This window comes from Rana temporaria, chromosome 3, assembly GCF_905171775.1.
Source record: "Rana temporaria chromosome 3, aRanTem1.1, whole genome shotgun sequence".
NCBI classification, from domain to species: Eukaryota; Metazoa; Chordata; class Amphibia; order Anura; family Ranidae; genus Rana; species Rana temporaria.
In genome coordinates, this window is record NC_053491.1 from 51,789,833 (window position 1) to 51,807,654 (window position 17,822).

Here is a 17,822-nt window from a genome sequence, read left to right on the forward strand (position 1 = left end):
GACTACCAGGCATCCACAACTTTCTTTCTGAGGGCCTTAGAGAGCTCTATTGATCTTGTCATGATGACCCCGCACATCACAATAGCATAGAGAGCAGGAGACCTTAAATGTCTGAGGTTTAAATAAGACAGGTTTGACATGCTTTCTCCCTAAGGAGGTTCTTCTCATAGGCACCTAATTTGGAAGACCAGATTTGAGTTTGAAGTTTGAATTTGAAGTAGAGGTAAATGTAGGTTTGCGCTTATTTTTTTCATATGACAAATCTGCCTTTCTGTTAACTTCGATCCTAAGAATGAATGTGATATGTCAATTTATGTGTCATTCGTTCAAGTTTATCACCTTTATCTGTAGGCAAGGTTTGAATCAAGATCTAACTAACATTAACCTATTCAAATACACTATATAACCAAAAGTATTGGGACACCTGCCTTATCACATGCACATGAACTTTAATGGCATCCCAGTCTTGATCGGAAGGGTTTAATATTGAGTTGGCCCACCCTTTGCAGCTATAACAGCTTCAACTCTTCTGGGAAGGCTGTCCATAAGGTTTAGGAGTGTGTCTATTGGAATGTTTGACCATTCGTCCAGAATCGCATTTGTGAGGTCAGGCACTGATGTGGACGAGAAGGCCTGGCTCACAGTCTCTGCTCTAATTCATCCAAAAGGTGTTCTATCGGGTTAAGGTCAGGACAGTCAATTTCCTCCACCCCAAACTCGCTCATCCATGGCTTTATGGACCTTGCTTTGTGCACTGGACCAAAATATTTGGTGGAGGGGGGATTTTGGTGTGGGGGAGGGGGGATTATGGTGTGGGGTTGTTTTTCAGGGGTTGGGCTTGGCCCCTTAGTTCCAGTGAAAGGAACTCTTAAGGCGTCAGCATACAAAGACATTTTGGACAATTTCATGCTCCAAACTTTGTGGGAACAGTTTAGGGATGGCTCCTTCCTGTTTCAGTGCACCAGTGCACAAAGCAAGGTCCATAAAGACATGGATGAATGAGTTTGGGGTGCAGAAATTAGCCTGACCTCCACCCCATAGAACACCTTTGCGATGAATTAGAGCACAGACCGCGAACCAGGCCAACTCAATATTGAACACTAGGAACTAAGACTGGGATGCCATTAAAGTTTATGTGCATGCAACCCAATACTTTTGGTTATATAGTGTATGCTGTAAAATGTAAAACATTTCCATAAGATGTACAAACTTTTTCCACATAAATATATATTTTCAGTAGTCCAGCTCAGATGCCTTTACAAACACAGAGAGGTTGATTTACTAAAACTGGAGAGTGCAAAATCTGGTGCAGCTCTGAATAGAAACCAATCAGCTCCCAGTTTTTTTTCCGTCAAAGCTTAATTGAATAAGCTTAAAAGAGGTTGTAAAGCTTCCAGTTTTTTCACCTTAATGCATCCTATGCATTAAGGTGAAAAACCATCTGATGCTTACAACACCCCCATAGCTCCCCATTTACTTACCCGAGATCTCGAAAGTCCCGCGTCTTGAACGAGCTGGCTTCTTGGCTGGGGCTTTCGGCTCTTCATTGGATAGAGTGATAGCAGCACAGCCATTGGCTCGTGCTGCTGTCAATCAACTCCAATGATGCAAGGGCCAGGGGCGGGGCCGAGTCCTGTACTTGGTGGATATGAACTCCGAATACAGGACTCAGGAGCATGCCCACAAGGTAACCCCTCCTTGGGAGAGCGCTTCCCAGAGGGGGTTATCAGAAGCGGGGAGAAGCTGAGAGAGCCATCGAGGGACCCCAGAAGACAAGGGTCGGGACCACTATGTGCAAAACGAGCTGCACAGTGGAGATAAGTATGACATGTTTGTTATTTAAAAAAAAAAATGTGAAGCTTTAGTATCACTTTAAAGTGTATGTAAACCCTCCATACACCCAGTGAAGTGAACAGCCTCAGATGATACACAGAGATTAAACAAATCTCCCTAAATAGGTTTTATATGTATATCTGCTGTGTTCACATTTATATACTGTTTAGAAAGTTCAGATGGTGTTAGGAGATTTTCTCTTCATGGTTAACACATAGTGTGATGTCTGGTCATACAGCCAAGATAGCTAAAATTGCTGATTGGAGGAAAGGCACACACCCCCTCTCATCATAGGCAGAGCCTCTCAGAGCTGTTTTGTAATAGGAGCTGCTCTCTGCTACTCTATTTTAGCAACCTCCTTTGACAAAAGATTCAGTCTGATTTTGTCTAAAAAGTCAAAAAATATGTCAGGAGTTCTCAGGCTGATAACAGAGGAACTGGACTTGGCTCATTGAAAAGAGAACAAAATACTGCAGATATATGTGCCCAGCTCAAATTTAATGAATCGGGTTTACATTCACTTTAAAGGGGTTGTAAAGGTAAAAAAAATTTCCCTAAATAGCTTCCTTTACCTTAGTGCAGTCCTCCTTCACTTACCTCATCCTTCCATTTTGCTTTTAAATGTCCTTATTTCTTCTGAGAAATCCTCACTTCCTGTTCTTCTGTCTGTAACTCCACACAGTAATGCGAGGCTTTCTTCCTGGTGTGGAGAAAGCCTCTTGAGGGGGCGAGCAGGAGTGTCAGAAAGCCCACTAACACACAGCTCCTTTCTCTAACTGCAACGTAGAGAGCGTCCTGACTCTCCTGTAGTCCAAGGGAGGGGGCGAGTACGACACTCCACACCAGGGAGAAAGCCTCCCATTACTGTGTGGAGTTACAGACAGAAGAACAGGAAGTGAGGATTTCTCAGAAGAAATAAGGACATTTAAGTGCAAAATGGAAGGATGAGGTAAGTGAAGGAGGACTGCACTAAGGTAAAGAAGCTATTTAGGGGGAAAAAAATGTACCTTTAAAACCCCTTTAAAACGGAGGTTCACCCTAAAACAATTATATACCATTACATCCAGCATACTTCCGACATCTACAGTATGCTGTTTTTTTTTGCCGTACATACCGTTTTATTGTTATTTTCCCCCCGGCTTCCGGGTTCTGGCTCCCGCGGGAGTGGGCGTTCCTATTCAGAGGATAGATGATTGACGTCTGGTGAAAAACTTCCCCTGGCGCATAAGGCGCGTCACCAGTTTTCCGTAAGTAGCCGACCTGCGAGTCGGCTCTATACGGCGCCTGCGCCCGACGTGTAGAGCTGACTGCGCGGGCGCCATATAGAGCCGACTCGCAGTTCGGCTATTTATGGAAAACTGGTGACGCGCCTTATGCTCCAGGGGAAGTTTTTCACCAGACGTCAATAATCTAACCTCTGAATAGGAACGCCCACTCCCGCAGGAGCCAGAACCCGGGGGGGAAATAACAATAAAACGGTATGTACGGCAAAAAAAACAAACATCATACTGTAGATGTCGGAAGTATGCTGGATGTAATGGTATATAGGATTTTTTTTAGGGTGAACCTCCGCTTTAAAGGAGTTATAAAGGAAAAAAAATGTGCCTAAAATTAATGTCTGCAAGGTAGACAGACAGAATAGTGTAATGATTCTGTTAAAAAACGAGTAAATACCTATCAAATTCCTTCATCTATATCACCTCCGGCATTCTAGTTTCTGTTCTCTCATTCACTTCCTGGTTTGCATCGCTTGTTCATGTAAGAACTACATTTCCCAGTATGCATTGCGGCACGCCCAGTAATTCACACCTCCTTGAAGTCTCTAACACGTAGAGAGTGTCCTGCCGCACAGATGTAGTTCCCAGGAGGGGGCGAGCACGTTACTGACCACCGCAGTAAACCCTCCCGTCACGGTGGTCAGTAAAATCAGACAAGCAGGAAGTGAACAGAACAGAGAAGAAATAGAGCAACTTCTGAGCAAAAACGAACAATGAGGAAGTGAAAAGAGGAATGTCTGCAGGTAAAGGATGCTTATTATGAAAAAAATGTTTTTCCTTTACAACCCCTTTAAGTTAGAAGCTGATTGGCTACCATGCACAGCTTTAAAACATTTTGCAGTTAGTAAATCAAGCCCAGAACGTAATAATACACATGCCGATAGCCCAGCTCATAGAATGCCATTAGAGACAAAATGGGGTATATTTATAAAGCAGCGAAGGGAACATTAACCAAACATTCACTGAAGTAAATCAGTTACTGTACTTTAAAAACACATGCGCCAGCAAGACCCAGTGCTATATAAATATGCCCAAATATGAAATAATACACATACTGTATATTGCCTGCAGCCCAGCTCAGAGAATGCGATTATAGATACGGTATGTAATAAAAAACATATATTGTCTGTAGCCCAGCTCAAAGAATGAGGTTACAAACATGGTGCATAATAATTTGCATATATTGTCAGCAACCTAGCTCAAAGAATGGTGTTTTGGTCTTGTAGTCTCAGAAGCCTCCTTATACTGCAGCAAGAAGCAGCCTACACAAAGTATTCACAAGAGTTATTTAGGGAAATGGAACACCAGGAGTCAATTTTCTCATCAGTTACATTTATTAAAATCCACTTCATATGTCTCAGAAAACCTAACCAGCAGCACATTTCCCAGAATGATTTTTAGAAACAAAAGATAAAGCTGAATATAGCTATTTGTTCTTGCCCAGAGTTCTCTGCTTCTCGGCATGTTCTACAATCTTCTCTTCCACATACAGGCCTTTACGCTTCCTCACAGAATTCATGTATTTCCTGGCCTGGTTTTCCGAGTCTGCCTTCTCTCCGAAGTGTAAATATTCCTCCTCCGTGGTGGGTACCCAAAATGGGTCACTAGGAATAACCTGAGAAACGAGAGGTGAAATAAAAAGGAATGATGAATATTTATTATTGCATAGGTGCAAATACAGCAAAATGATAGAAAATACACAAAGGATATACAAGGCTGAATACCATTTAAATGACACTCAATGAAAAGACACTGACACATATGAAATGCTGTGTGTGATATAATCAGGTGTGTTCTTGAGTCCTCCAATGTGTTCCTTTAACCACTTATATTATACTGCAGCAGGCTGGCCCCCCAGCGCGAGCCATAGTAGCTGTACGTCGGATCTTTAAGTCGCCTCAGGACTTGAAGCATGTCCGCGGAGCCGATGAGAGTGCCTGGCAGGCGCAATGATCGCCGGGAACCCGCGATCGCTCATGACACATCGAGAACTGGGATCTGTGTGTCTGTAAACACACAGATCCCGGTTCTCTCAGGGGCAGAGAGACTGATCGTGTGTTCATTAGACATGTGCATACATTTTCGTCTGAATTTCAGGTATTTTCGTTATCGTTTTAACCAACGATAACGAAAGCACAGAAAACGAAAACCGAAAGATCCGACATAAACAAATGCTTTATTTTCGTTTTCGTTGCGGTCGAATGTGCCTAACCTTAACTCTATTAGTCCAATATTATTCTACATAAAGAGAAAAGATTCGACATAGAGAGACATGAATATTCGACGAAGCAGCTAAAAACATACGATCGCAGCAAGCGGACATTTATGGTGAAATGCTCTGCCCATAGGCTATAGAAGAATTCTAGTGTTGGTTGACTAGTAATAATAATTAATAAATATAATTATTATTAGTCATACAAAATTAGAATTCTTCTATAGCTTGTAGGCGGAACATTCGACCGGAAATGTACAGTTTCGTTGCTCCGTCGAATCTTTTTTTAAAGGTTTCTTTATTAATTTTTACAGTATTACACACAAATAAATAAATAAATACACATTCTTTAAAATGACAAACATTATACAAACACACATATATGGTCTCAGTATAACCCCTTAATAAGATTTAACTTAGATTTATATTGATTGTTGTTATAATAACATATCCCCTTATCTCCTGCATATCATCCTCAATCCTATTCCTTCTGTCTTCTCAATCTAAATTGGACCCAATGTCGGGGAAAAAATAGGCTAAAGAGAGATAGGGAAAAACAAGGGAGAGATCGGACAGGGTCAGAGAGAAATAAGGTACAGAGGGAAGAAGGAAAGGGCGGGACAGAGAGATACCGGGGAGAGAGACCTTATCCCCCTCTTCAAAGAAAGAAAAAATCGAAATAAGTGTCATACTTTAAGAAAACTTTCCCTCCCATGCCTATATATGTATTTATATGAGACATTCACTGTGAAGAAAAAAAAAGGAAAAAAAAAAAAAGAGGGGGGGACGGGGGAAACCCCTGGGTAGATTTGTGACATTAGTGAAAACTTTTATGTGCAGTGGAGGAGAAAAAATGGTAAAAAAATAAAAAAATTATAAAGGGGTGGGCCCCAAACGAGTGATATCTAAATGAGTGTATATTACTTTGGGAAGGCTTACCCGCCCAATCCTATATGTGTATAAAAAATAAAAAAAATCCCGTAGTGTTAACTCCTTCCCTGCCAGTGAAATTTTTACAGTAATCAGTGCATTTTTATAGCATATATGGTCCCAAAAGTGTCCAAGGTGTCCGCCATAGTGTCGCAGTCCCGACTAAAATCACAGAACACCGCCATTACAAATAAAAAAATAAAAATAAATGCCATAAATCTATCTCCTATTTAGTAGACGCTGTAACTTTTGCGCAAACCAATCAATATAAGCTTATTGCGATTTTTTTTACCAAAAACATGTAGAAGAATACATATCGGCCTAAACTTTTTTTTTTTTTTATTTGGGATATTTATTATAGCAAAAAGTAAAAGATATTGGGGGAGATTCAGAAAGAGATACGATGGCGTATCTCCTGATACGCCGTCGTATCTCTGAGATCCGACGGTCGGATCTATGCGACGGATTCATAAGAATCAGTTATGCATAGATCTTCCTTAGATCCGACAGGTGTAAGTGACTTATACCGTCGGATCTTAGACTGCAATCTCCCGCCGGCCGCTAGGTGACGCTTCCGTTTTTTACGCGACGAATATGCAAATTCCGATTTCCGCAGATTCAGAAACGAACGCCCTACCGTCGCATTTTTTTTACGTCGTTTGCGTTCGGCTTTTTCCGGCGTATACTTACCCCTGCTATATGCGGCGTATCCAATGTTAAGTATTGCCGTTGTTCCCGCGGCGAGTTTTGATTTTTTACGTCGTTTGCTTAAGTCGGTCGCGAATACGGATGGACGTAATTTACGTTCACGCCGAAAACAATGACGTTCTGGAGCATGCGCACTGGGAAAAATCGCAGCCAGCGCAGGCGCAGTACGATCGACGCGGGGACGCGCCTGATTTAAACAATACACTCCCCCTAGCCGCGGAATTTGAATTCCACCGGGGGAGTTACGATCCGCCGGCGTAAGTTTCGAGGTAAGTGCTTTGTGAATACTGCACTAGCCTCTCAAATTTGCACCGGCGGATCGTAAATCAGATAGATTACGCGGATCTAAAGATCCGCTAATCTATCTGAATCTACCCCATTATTATTATTTTTTCAAAATAGTCGCTCTTCTTTTGTTTAGGCGCAAAAAAGAAAAACCGCAGAGGTGATCAAACAGCACTAAAAGAAAGCTCTATTTGTGGGGAAAAAAGGACGTAAATTTTGTTTGGGTACAGCGTCGCACGACTGCGCAATTATCAGTTAAAGTGCCGTATCGCAAAAAATGGCCCGGTCATTGAGCAGCCAAATATTCCGGAACAGAAGTGGTTAAACTAAGCAATGACTTCTGAGGTATCCAATCTGTTCCTGGATCTTCTCTACCGAGTGTCAACCCCACAGAAGTCTTGAGGGAAATCTGACACCCAATGAGAAGGAAAGGTCAGAGGTTCTAGAAGATGGCCATAACAAGACCTTAAAGGGGCATATCACAGGCCCGGAATATACAATATGACTTTCATAATGTACATACACTGATCCCAGTGCATCAGCCGCCTGTTTGGTGTTGTCCTTTAATAGTGGATATGGAAACCAATCCTAAAAAACGTCAAAGAACCACCATGCCTCTCAATATTGTGCTGCAGAAGGAAGAATTTTTATTTTTTTTAACAAGAAAATGTGAAAATGTGGAACAGACTCCCTCCAGAGGTGGTTCTGGCCAGCTCAGTAGATTGCTTTAAGAAAGGCCTGGATACTTTCCTAAATGTACAGAATATAACTGAGTACTAAGATTTGTAGGTAAAGTTGATCCAGGGTAAATCCGATTGCCTCTCGGGGGATCAGGAAGGAATTTTTTTCCCTGCTGTAGCAAATTGGATCTCATGCTCTGCTGGTTTTTTTTGCCTTCCTCTGGATCAACTGTGGGTATGGAGTTGGGTGTATGGGATTGTACTGTGTTTTTTTATTTTGTTTGTTTATTTTTTGTGGTTGAACTGGATGGACTTGTGTCTTTTTTCAACCTTACAACTATGTAATAAAAAAAAATTATTATTTGCTCCCACTTTTTTTTTTTTAAACACAAATATGCCCTTGCCTGCCATAGAATGTCAATTTTCCACTATTTCGGATCAGCAAAAGTAACCATAATTATTCATGAGCAAAGACACATTTCATGCATTTACAGATACCTAAAATATCAACATAAAAGGGATACTGTAAAACATGCAAACCCTTCTTCTATTCATATGAGTCAGCTCTACACGGCAGGCGCAGGCGCTGTATAGCGCCTAAGAGTCCCCCTTCGGATGTTTTCGGAAGGCGTGACGCGCTTTGCCTGTCAATCATCTATGCCTCGAGCACAGAGCGTCTCCTGGGAGGATCAACACTCACTCCCAGGAGACATTGCGCAGAGCTCCCCGTCGGGGAAAAGGAGCGACACGCCCACTCCCCGCAAGGAAGAAGACCCGGAAGTGAGACTGAAGACAGGTAAGTGTACACATTTAAAAAAAAATGACAACGCTACAAGCCTTTGTTAAGGCTAGAGATAGGTTAGCTAAAAAGTTCTTTTTGAGGGTGAACCTCCGCTTTAAATAGGCAGAGCAATAATTTACAATACAAAATAAAAAAAAAATGACTAAATATTATTTAAAATAAGATAAATAGTACATTTATTTACAAAGGTTTTGATAATAAACCTAAAAAAGGGTGACATGTTTTGCAGAATTGCTTCTGCTCCATGTATGTGTACAAAAGCCTATGAAAAGAACTAGGCCGTCCTTTCTAATGCAGGACAATACAAGACAGTACAGACTGGTCTATATGCTTAACACAATTAGCCTATTATGATTTTTTTTTCTTGCTGTTATTTATGACTTTAGCAGGCGGAAGCTGTGAACTGGACACTCACAGAGAATAAGACTCATTCTAGAACCATTTAATCTTTAGAACACTGGGTGATACACATTAGTTGGCATGAACACACAATCGTGTACGTTTATCAGGGGTGCAGGTGCATTTTCGAGTCTTCAACTAGGGAGCTATTTGGTCACGAAACGACTCTGATAAAGGACCACGATATCCCGCGGTGCTATACAGATGATGTCTATTCAATGACATTAGTCTATACCCTGGTGGAGCTTACAGTCACTTGATCAATTCCCTGTAAATTCTTTTTCCCACTGGATGGCTATGTTTGCTCTTAGTATCTCTAACAATGACCTTTCAAGTGTGTCAACCATGTAATAGATGGGAGAAACAAGAATAAATGCCTTCTTTCCATGCTTTTCCTTTCCCCATTCAAGTGATTTGCGATAACAAAAAAACCCAAAAACACACACACACTTTTTTTTTTAATTTTGCACAGAATAAAAACACAAAAAAACATAGTCACTCTCCACTGCCAGTACCAGCAGTCAACAGAAATCTTAACATTGGTTGTAATTTTTTATATAATTCGATTTTTGTGAGATAGAGCAAAGAGAGAGCATGCCACACTCCGAGAAAACTGCCCAAGTGTAAAGAAAGCAAAGCAAAAATGGCTTCAGCCTTACTTCTTCCTGGCCATGTCCCCTTGTGTATCTTGTCCTGCCCACAGCGCTTAGTAAAAGGACACATATGACTAAGCCTTGCGGACAGGACAAAACGCATCAGCAGGCGAGGCCTGGGAGGAGCTAGGCTGAAGCCGCTCTTACTTCACTTCCTTTCCACCTGGGCTGTTTGCTCGGAGTGCGGTGAACTCTCTCTATTCTCCCTATGTGTGTGCATTGAGCTGCGCGGCAGGCTCTTCTAACACTGGCACATGGAATGTGAGTCGCCAAAGCATCAGAGGTCGAGCGCTTGAAGCGGCGACCAAAGTTTGTCTGCTTTATGGTCAGAGACAAGAGAGTGTTTCAGCATCACCAGCAAGTCTGTTCCAGGATCACCACAATATAGACAAAAGGGCAAGAGTGAACAAACATATCATACTTACCTCCACTGTGCACCTCGTTTTGCACAGACTGGCCTCGAACATCCTCTTCTAAAGGGGCCCCAGCAGCTCTCGCGGCTCCTCCCTGCATCAGGTAACCCCCTCTGGGAAGCGCTCTCCTGAGTGGGTTACCTTGTAGGCGCGCTCCCGAGTCTAGAATTCTGCATCTATAGACACAAATGCCAGACTCGGCCCGCCCCCCGCGTCATTGGATTTGATTGACAGCACTGGGAGCCAGTGGCTGCGCTGTAATCAATCTATCCAATCAAGTACCCATGGAGAGAAAGGATGTCGCGTTCTTGTTGTGGCAAAAACTGGGCTGTACGCAGCGCATACTGCCATTTTGCCCTGTGCTATTAAGCACAGAATCCGTCTTAATGAAATAATCCATATCTAAGCTAAATAGATTCACTCACCATCATTCTCTGCCATTCATTCAAGTCAAGAGACCTCAGCAATTGTTCTCATTCCATCCTAGCTCCCAGTCATCACTGGTTTGCCAACGCCCTCACAGGCAGTTTTAATAAAGACCCAGTAGGAAGTGATGTCACAACATGTGACCGCCTCCATAGGAAGTGAGCTCACAGGGTGTCAGCTCCACCCAGCAGATGCCCATATACGGAAACCCCTCCAACAGGGATTCCATACAATAATATAACAATAACAAAATAATACCACAATACAATACAGTAATAATCAATAACAATACAGCAATATAATAACAATAGGATACAGTTCCTGATCAGAGGAGCATATCTGCAGGTGTAAGCTCACATCACAAACAGTATTGATCAGGTACTGAGAGATGACAGGAGCGCACACCAGCTAAATTGACAATGCTCTTGCAGAGAGGACGCACCGGGAAGGCGAATATCTGTGCATCACACAGGGGCCCTTTCGCCGGCCGACACCCCCCATCCACAAACACCCTTCTCCAAATCAGGAAGTGTATCTCCACCAGTCTGTCTGCCCCAGTCAGCTTTCTAGAGCGGGCTGAGGGAGAACCAACCATGGGTGACACTATGACAATACATAATAAATACATCTTTAAATTTCCACAACAGTTCTCGACGATGGAAATTCGGGGCTCAGGTAAGTAAAAAGGGGGAGGGGTTGGGGGCCGGTGACTGGCAGAAGTTTTTTTACCTTAATGCATTAAAGGGGTTGTATTTTTTTTCCTAAATAGCTTCCTTTATCTTAGTGCAGTCCTCCTTCACTTACCTCATTCTTCCATTTTGCTTTTAAATGTCCTTATTTCTTCTGAGAAATCCTCACTTCCTGTTCTTCTGATTGTAACTTAACACCGTAATGCAAGGCTTTCTCCCTGGTGTGGAGAAAACCTCTTGAGGGGGGAGGGGGCGAGCAGGAGGGTCAGGACGATATCTACTTTGCAGATAGAGAAAGGAGCTGTGTGTTAGTGGGCGTCCTGACACTCCTGCTCGCCCCCTCCCCCCTCAAGAGGCTTTCTCCACACCAGGGAGAAAGCCTCGCATTACTGTGTGGAGTTACAGACAGAAGAACAGGAAGTGAGGATTTCTCAGAAGAAATAAGGACATTTAAATGCAAAATGGAAGGATGAGGTAAGTGAAGGAGGACTGCACTAAGGTAAAAGAAGCTATTTAGGGAAAAACATTTTTTCATTTACAACCCCTTTAAGGTGAAAAAACCTGATGGTTTGCAACAACTTTAAGCCTCATGCCGCGTACACACGATCGTTTTTCGGCATGAAAAAAAACAACGTTTTTAAAAACGTCATTTAAAATGATCGTGTTTGGGCTTCACAACGTTTTTCGGCTTCTGTCATTTTTCGGGTTATAAAAAATGATCGTGTGTGGGCTACAACGACGTTTTAAACGTTATGAGACGGGTAAGCACATTCATCACGCTGTAACAGAAAAAAAGCGCGGATCGCCTTTTACTAACACGGAATCAGCTAAAAGCAGCCCAAAGGCGAATAGAACTTCCCCTTTAGAGTGCCGTCGTACGTGTTGTACGTCACCACGCTTTGTTCATAATTTTTCAAAAACGATGGTGTGTGGGCAACATCGTTTTTAATGATGAAGTTGGAAAAACTTCGTTTTTTTGACATGCCGAAAAATGATCGTGTGTACGCGGCATTATACACACAGGCCGAATGTCAGACGACATTTGGCCCGTGTGTAGAACAGCCGGTCTGAAAGAAGCTGACCAAACGTCATGGTTGAAAACGATCTGCTGACTGGCCTACGGTCAGCACTCTTGGCCAATGGCTGGGAGCACTGACCGGAGTGTGCTGGCGCCCCCCTGTCAGAACACAATAGCAGGGATTGTTAGTACAGCATCTCCGACCTGATTTGTGAGTTTTTTTTTTTTTCTCGTTCATCCCATTGGTTGAAAACCTAGTAGTGTGTACTAGGCTTTAAGGCCCAGATTCACTAAAGAGATACGACGGCGTATCTCCTGATACGCCGTCGTATCTCTGTTTTAGGGTCTTCTTAACTATGCGACTGATTCATAGAATTAGTTACGCATAGATAGCCCTAAGATCCGACAGGTGTAATTGTTTTACACTGTCGGATCTTAGGATGCAATACCGCGGCCGCCGCTGGGGGGAGTTTGCGTCGTAAACCAGCGTCGGGTATGCAAATTAGGAGTTACGGCGATCCACGGCGGTTTTTCGCGTTCGCTACGTCGCTGCTAGTCTAGTTTCCCGTTGCAACGTTAGTCGTCGTTTTAGGTGCCCTAACTTTACACAGCACACGTATGTGCTGTATAAAGTATGGCCGTCGTTCCCACGTCAAAATTTAAAAATGTTTCCTTCTTGCGTAAGACGTCCAGGAATACGGAAGTACGCTACGCACGTCGCCGTTCGAAAAAATGACGTCACTTCGCGCAAAGCACGGCGGGAAATTCAAAAGGGAGCATGCGCAGTAGGTCCGGCGCGGGAGCGCGCCTAATTTAAATGGCACACGCCCCTTTGAATTACGCGGGCTTACGCCGGATGAAGTTTTCACGCAAGTGCTTGGTGAATCAGGCACTTGCGCTGAAAACTTGCGGCGGTGTAACGTATCTACGATACATTACGCCGTTGCGATTCTACGTGAATCTGGCCCCAAGAGCCTAGTGCATTTCTGGCAGATCATCAGGTATTTCCTTAAATGTAGGGTCCTTGAAGGGATAAAACTGGGGAAACCTGCATGCAATACAAAGTTGTGTATACTTATTTTTTTATACACTTTAAACAAGCAGCCATCCTTTGAACTGAGCGAATAAAATACAAACAACAAAGGAACCTATGGCAATATCGATTTATATGCGTAATTGTGAGTTGGTGGCCAAAGGCAAATGCCCTTTAAGCCTATTTCATTAAACCAGGCTTAGTTCAAGTAATGAATGTATATATAATGGTTTTCTGTCTATTCATGCTATATACACTCGACTTGTAAGTGCGTTTCTTGCAAAGAATATAGAAATTATGATGTGATTATTCAGCCATTATAAAATGTGACATCATTGCACTCCTACGACACATAATGAGCAGCATGTTTTCACATTCATATACAATACAGGAAAAAAAGGTGTTATTATCACGTTGAAAGGAAAGTCGTACAATGTAATGTGGCCGGATTAAAATGTTCTACAATCCCACAGTATGCGTTCTGTGGTTCTACTGAACACACGCTGAACATACATGATGTAATTATACAGCCAGGCTCTTTGGCTACATAAAAACGCAGAGGATGTATTTGAAGAGCAGCAAAGTATAGAATGAACCCAATGCAATGTGTACATACCTCCCAGTATAAAAATGCACAGTACGGGCCAGATTCAGGTAGGGAGCGCGTAACTCTGTGCGGGGGCGTAGCGTATCCTATTTACGCTACGCCTCCGCAACTTTGACAGGCAAGTGCAGTATTCACAAAGCAAAGTTGCGGCGGAGTAGCGTAAATAGGCCGGCGTAAGCCCGCCTAATTCAAATGTGGAAGATGTGGGCGTGTTTTATGTTAATTTATTGTGACCCCACGTAAATGGCGCTTTTCGTGAAAGTAACCCAGTGCGCCGTCCGTGAAAGTAACCCAGTGCGCATGCTCCAAATTAACCCGCAAAAACCCAATGCTTTCGACGTGAACGTAAATGAAGCACAGACCTATTCGCGAACGACTTACGCAAACGACGTAATCGACAGAAAATTCAACACGGTCCCGACGTCCATACTTAACATTGGCTGCGCCTCATATAGCAGGGGTAACTTTACGCCGGAAAAAGCGTTACGTAAACGGCGTATCTGTACTGCGACGGCCGGGCGTACGTTCGTGAATAGGCGTATCTAGCTGATTTACATATTCTAGACGTAAATCATCGTACACGCCCCTAGCGGCCAGCGTAAATATGCAGTTAAGATACGACGGCGTAGGAGACTTACGCTGGTCGTATCTTAGGCCCCGTACACACGAGAGGATTATCCGCTGGAAACGGTCCTTGTACTAACCATCAGATCGAAACCCGCGCGGAATTCATCCGCGATGATGACGCGGCGACGTGCGCGACGCTGGAAGATAAAGACTTCCACGCATGCGTTGAATCATTACGACGCATGCGAGGGAGAGGAGCCGACGGATTGATCCGGTGAGTCTGTACAGACCACCGGATCAATCCGCTGGACTGGATTCCAGCGGATAGATTTCTTATTTTTATCCGCTGGAAATCCGTCGGCTGGAATTTTTTCCGCCGATAAATGTCCGCTCGGACCTACACACCACCGGATCTATCCGCTGGAACTGATCCGCGGATCAATTCCAGCGGATAGATCCGGTGGTGTGTACGAGGCCTTAGGCCTGGTACACACGATAGGATTTATCCGCGGATACGGTCCGATAAATCCTCTGCAGATTTTAATCCGATGGAGTGTACACACCATCGGATTGAAATCCGCGCCGAATTCCCATGGCGGTGACGTGTCGCGCCGTCGCCGCGATGATGACGCGGCGACGTGCGCGACGCTGTCATATAAGGATATCCACGCATGCGTCGAATCATTACGACGCATGCGAGGGATGGGTTCGGACGGATCGATCCGGTGAGTCTGTACAGACCACCGGATCGATCCGCTGGTGCCGATTCCAGCGGATAGATTTGTAGACATGTCTACAAATTTTTATCTGCTGGAATTCGGAAATATCTGCGGATAAATATCCGCTGGAACGTACACACCAGGGGATCTATCCGCTGCAACCGATCCGCTGAGATTTTTCAGCGGATGGATCCTCTCGTGTGTATGGGACCTTAGAGAAATTCTGGCGTATCTGATTCTTTGAATCAGGCGCCAAGATACGACGCCTCAGACTCAGAGATACGACAACGTATCTGGAGATACACCGTCGTATCCCCTACCTGAATCTGGTCCTATAATCGTACAGGTTAATCCTATTTTCGTATTCATAAACATCATCACGGAAAAAAACAGCACAAATGGCAAATTACCAAAAGAAAAGCTAAATGAGCAATCAATGCTGCTCTCTTTCTGAAAGTGGGATTGATTGATGAGAAAAGCTTGTGGGTCTTATCTGTGTGTTCAAACACAAGGCTGTGATATAAAGCATAAAATGACAAATTACTCAGAGCTAAATTAGGAAGTTGGCAAGGAGCCCCCAAGTCTCTAGTGGACAGACAGGTACCATTAAGTGCAGGACAGATGGAGTGAATCTTAGCAGTAAGTAAACATCTATCCAAATCTTTTTCTGCTGAGTGAAAACACCAGGCTCTTCCAATGGGAAATCTGTCACATTGCATCTGCTGCTGATACATGATACAGCACAAGCATAGGTAAAGCAGCAGTCCGTGTCTACTACGGCAAACATTCCCCAGACACCGCCACCATCTTTAACCATTTGTAATCACAGGCTTGTCTGTCTGGGCAGAGGCACTGGTCACAACCACAATGATCCTTTGTCTGGCAGAAAGGACACTGATTATAATAACCAAGGCAGTACCGGGTGGTCTATATTACGAAAAAACATACAGGTCCAAGTGCAACAGCAAGATTACAAAGATAACAAGCACACTACAAAAAAAACAAAACAAAAAAATAGAAAAAAAATGGCACACTTCTGAAAAAAGGTTTGAATGCACAAGACACATTAAAGTGGGCGTGACTACTTCTACCTATAGGTAATGCCGCGTACACACGACCATTTTCCATGGCATGGAAAAAAAACAACGTTTTTCTCGACGCAATTTTTTTTTTTAATCACTTCTTTCTGGCTGTTACTAGGCAGTATTCGTAATCTGCCTAGTTCCTGGTTCTAGATGGTTCAACTTCCTGTCCTAAGACCCCATTGCCTCCTGGGAAATGATGACACTCATTGTCCAGAAGTCTCTGGGCATTACTGTGCCTAAAAATCACCCACCATGCACCTCTCCCTGAAAACCAGGAAGAAAAAGGAACTGGGCTTCACATGCCCACACATATGATAGATACGGCCACAACATGAGCTGGAGGATATAAGGCAAGTGTTTGAAATGATTTCTGGAACGATTGGGGAGCTATTAATATGTTTTAGGGACTATTTCATGTAATTCATTTTAGCTTGCAAAAAAAATAAAAATTATGCCCGGAACCCCGCTTTAACCACTTAACCCCCGGACCATATTGCTGGTCAAAGACCAGAGCACTTTTTGCGATTCGGCACTGCTTCGCTTTAACTGACAATTGCGTGGTCGTGCGACGTGGCTCCCAAACAAAATTGGCGTCCTTTTTTTCCCACAAATAGAGCTTTCTTTTGGTGGTATTTGATCACCTCTGCGGTTTTTAGTTTTTGTGCTATAAACAAAACAAAAATAGAGCGACAATTTTGAAAACAAATATTTTTTACATTTTGCTATAATAAATATCCCCCAAAAATGTATAAAAAAAACAATTTTAGGCCGATACGTATTCTTCTACATATTTTTCGTAAAAAAAAAAAAAAAAATCACAATAAACGTTTATTGATTGGTTTGCGCAAAAGTTATAGTGTTTACAAAATAGGGGGTCGTTTTATGGCATTTTTATAAAAAAATTTTTTTTACTAGTAATGGCGGTGATCAGCGATTTTTTTTCGGTATTGTGACATTATGGCGGACACTTCGGACACTTTTGACACATTTTTGGGACCATTGGCATTTTTATAGCGATCAGTGCTATAAAAATGCATTGGATTACTAAAAAATGCCACTGGCAGGGAAGGGGTTAACACTAGGGGGCGGGGAAGGGGTTAAGTATGTTCCCTGGGTGTGTTCTAACTGTAGGGGGGTGGACTGACATGAGGAAATGACTGATCGCTGTTCATACATTGCATGAACAGACAGTCAGGCATTTCTACCCCTGACAGGACCAGGAGCTGTGTGTTTACACACACAGCTCCCGGTCCTCGCTCTGTAACGAGTGATCGCGGTTGCCCGGTGGTGATCGCACGCGTGTCAGGATCAGGGACGAGCGGGCGGCCCGCGCCTCTAGTGGCCGATTCGCGAGGTGACGTAGAGCTACGTGCTGTCGCGCAGGGGAGCCAACCTACCGGCGTATAACCGGCGGCTGGTCGGCAAGTAGTTAACTACTAGCCGACCAGCCGCCGTCATTCTACAGCGGCAGGTCGGCTCTCCTGGG

General features: G+C 43.5%; 1 protein-coding gene across 1 annotated transcript in view; it reads right to left on the reverse strand.

Annotated features, from left to right (window-relative positions):
- Positions 1-4,421: 4,421 nt before the first annotated feature.
- EFL1 (elongation factor like GTPase 1) overlaps positions 4,422-17,822 on the reverse strand; it is a 623,792-nt gene continuing 610,391 nt past the window's right edge. Inside the window, exon 20 of the mRNA XM_040342558.1 lies at positions 4,422-4,725. Within this exon, the coding sequence (XP_040198492.1) occupies positions 4,537-4,725 (189 nt within the window). The 3' untranslated portion in view covers positions 4,422-4,536. The remainder of the gene's footprint in view (positions 4,726-17,822) is intronic.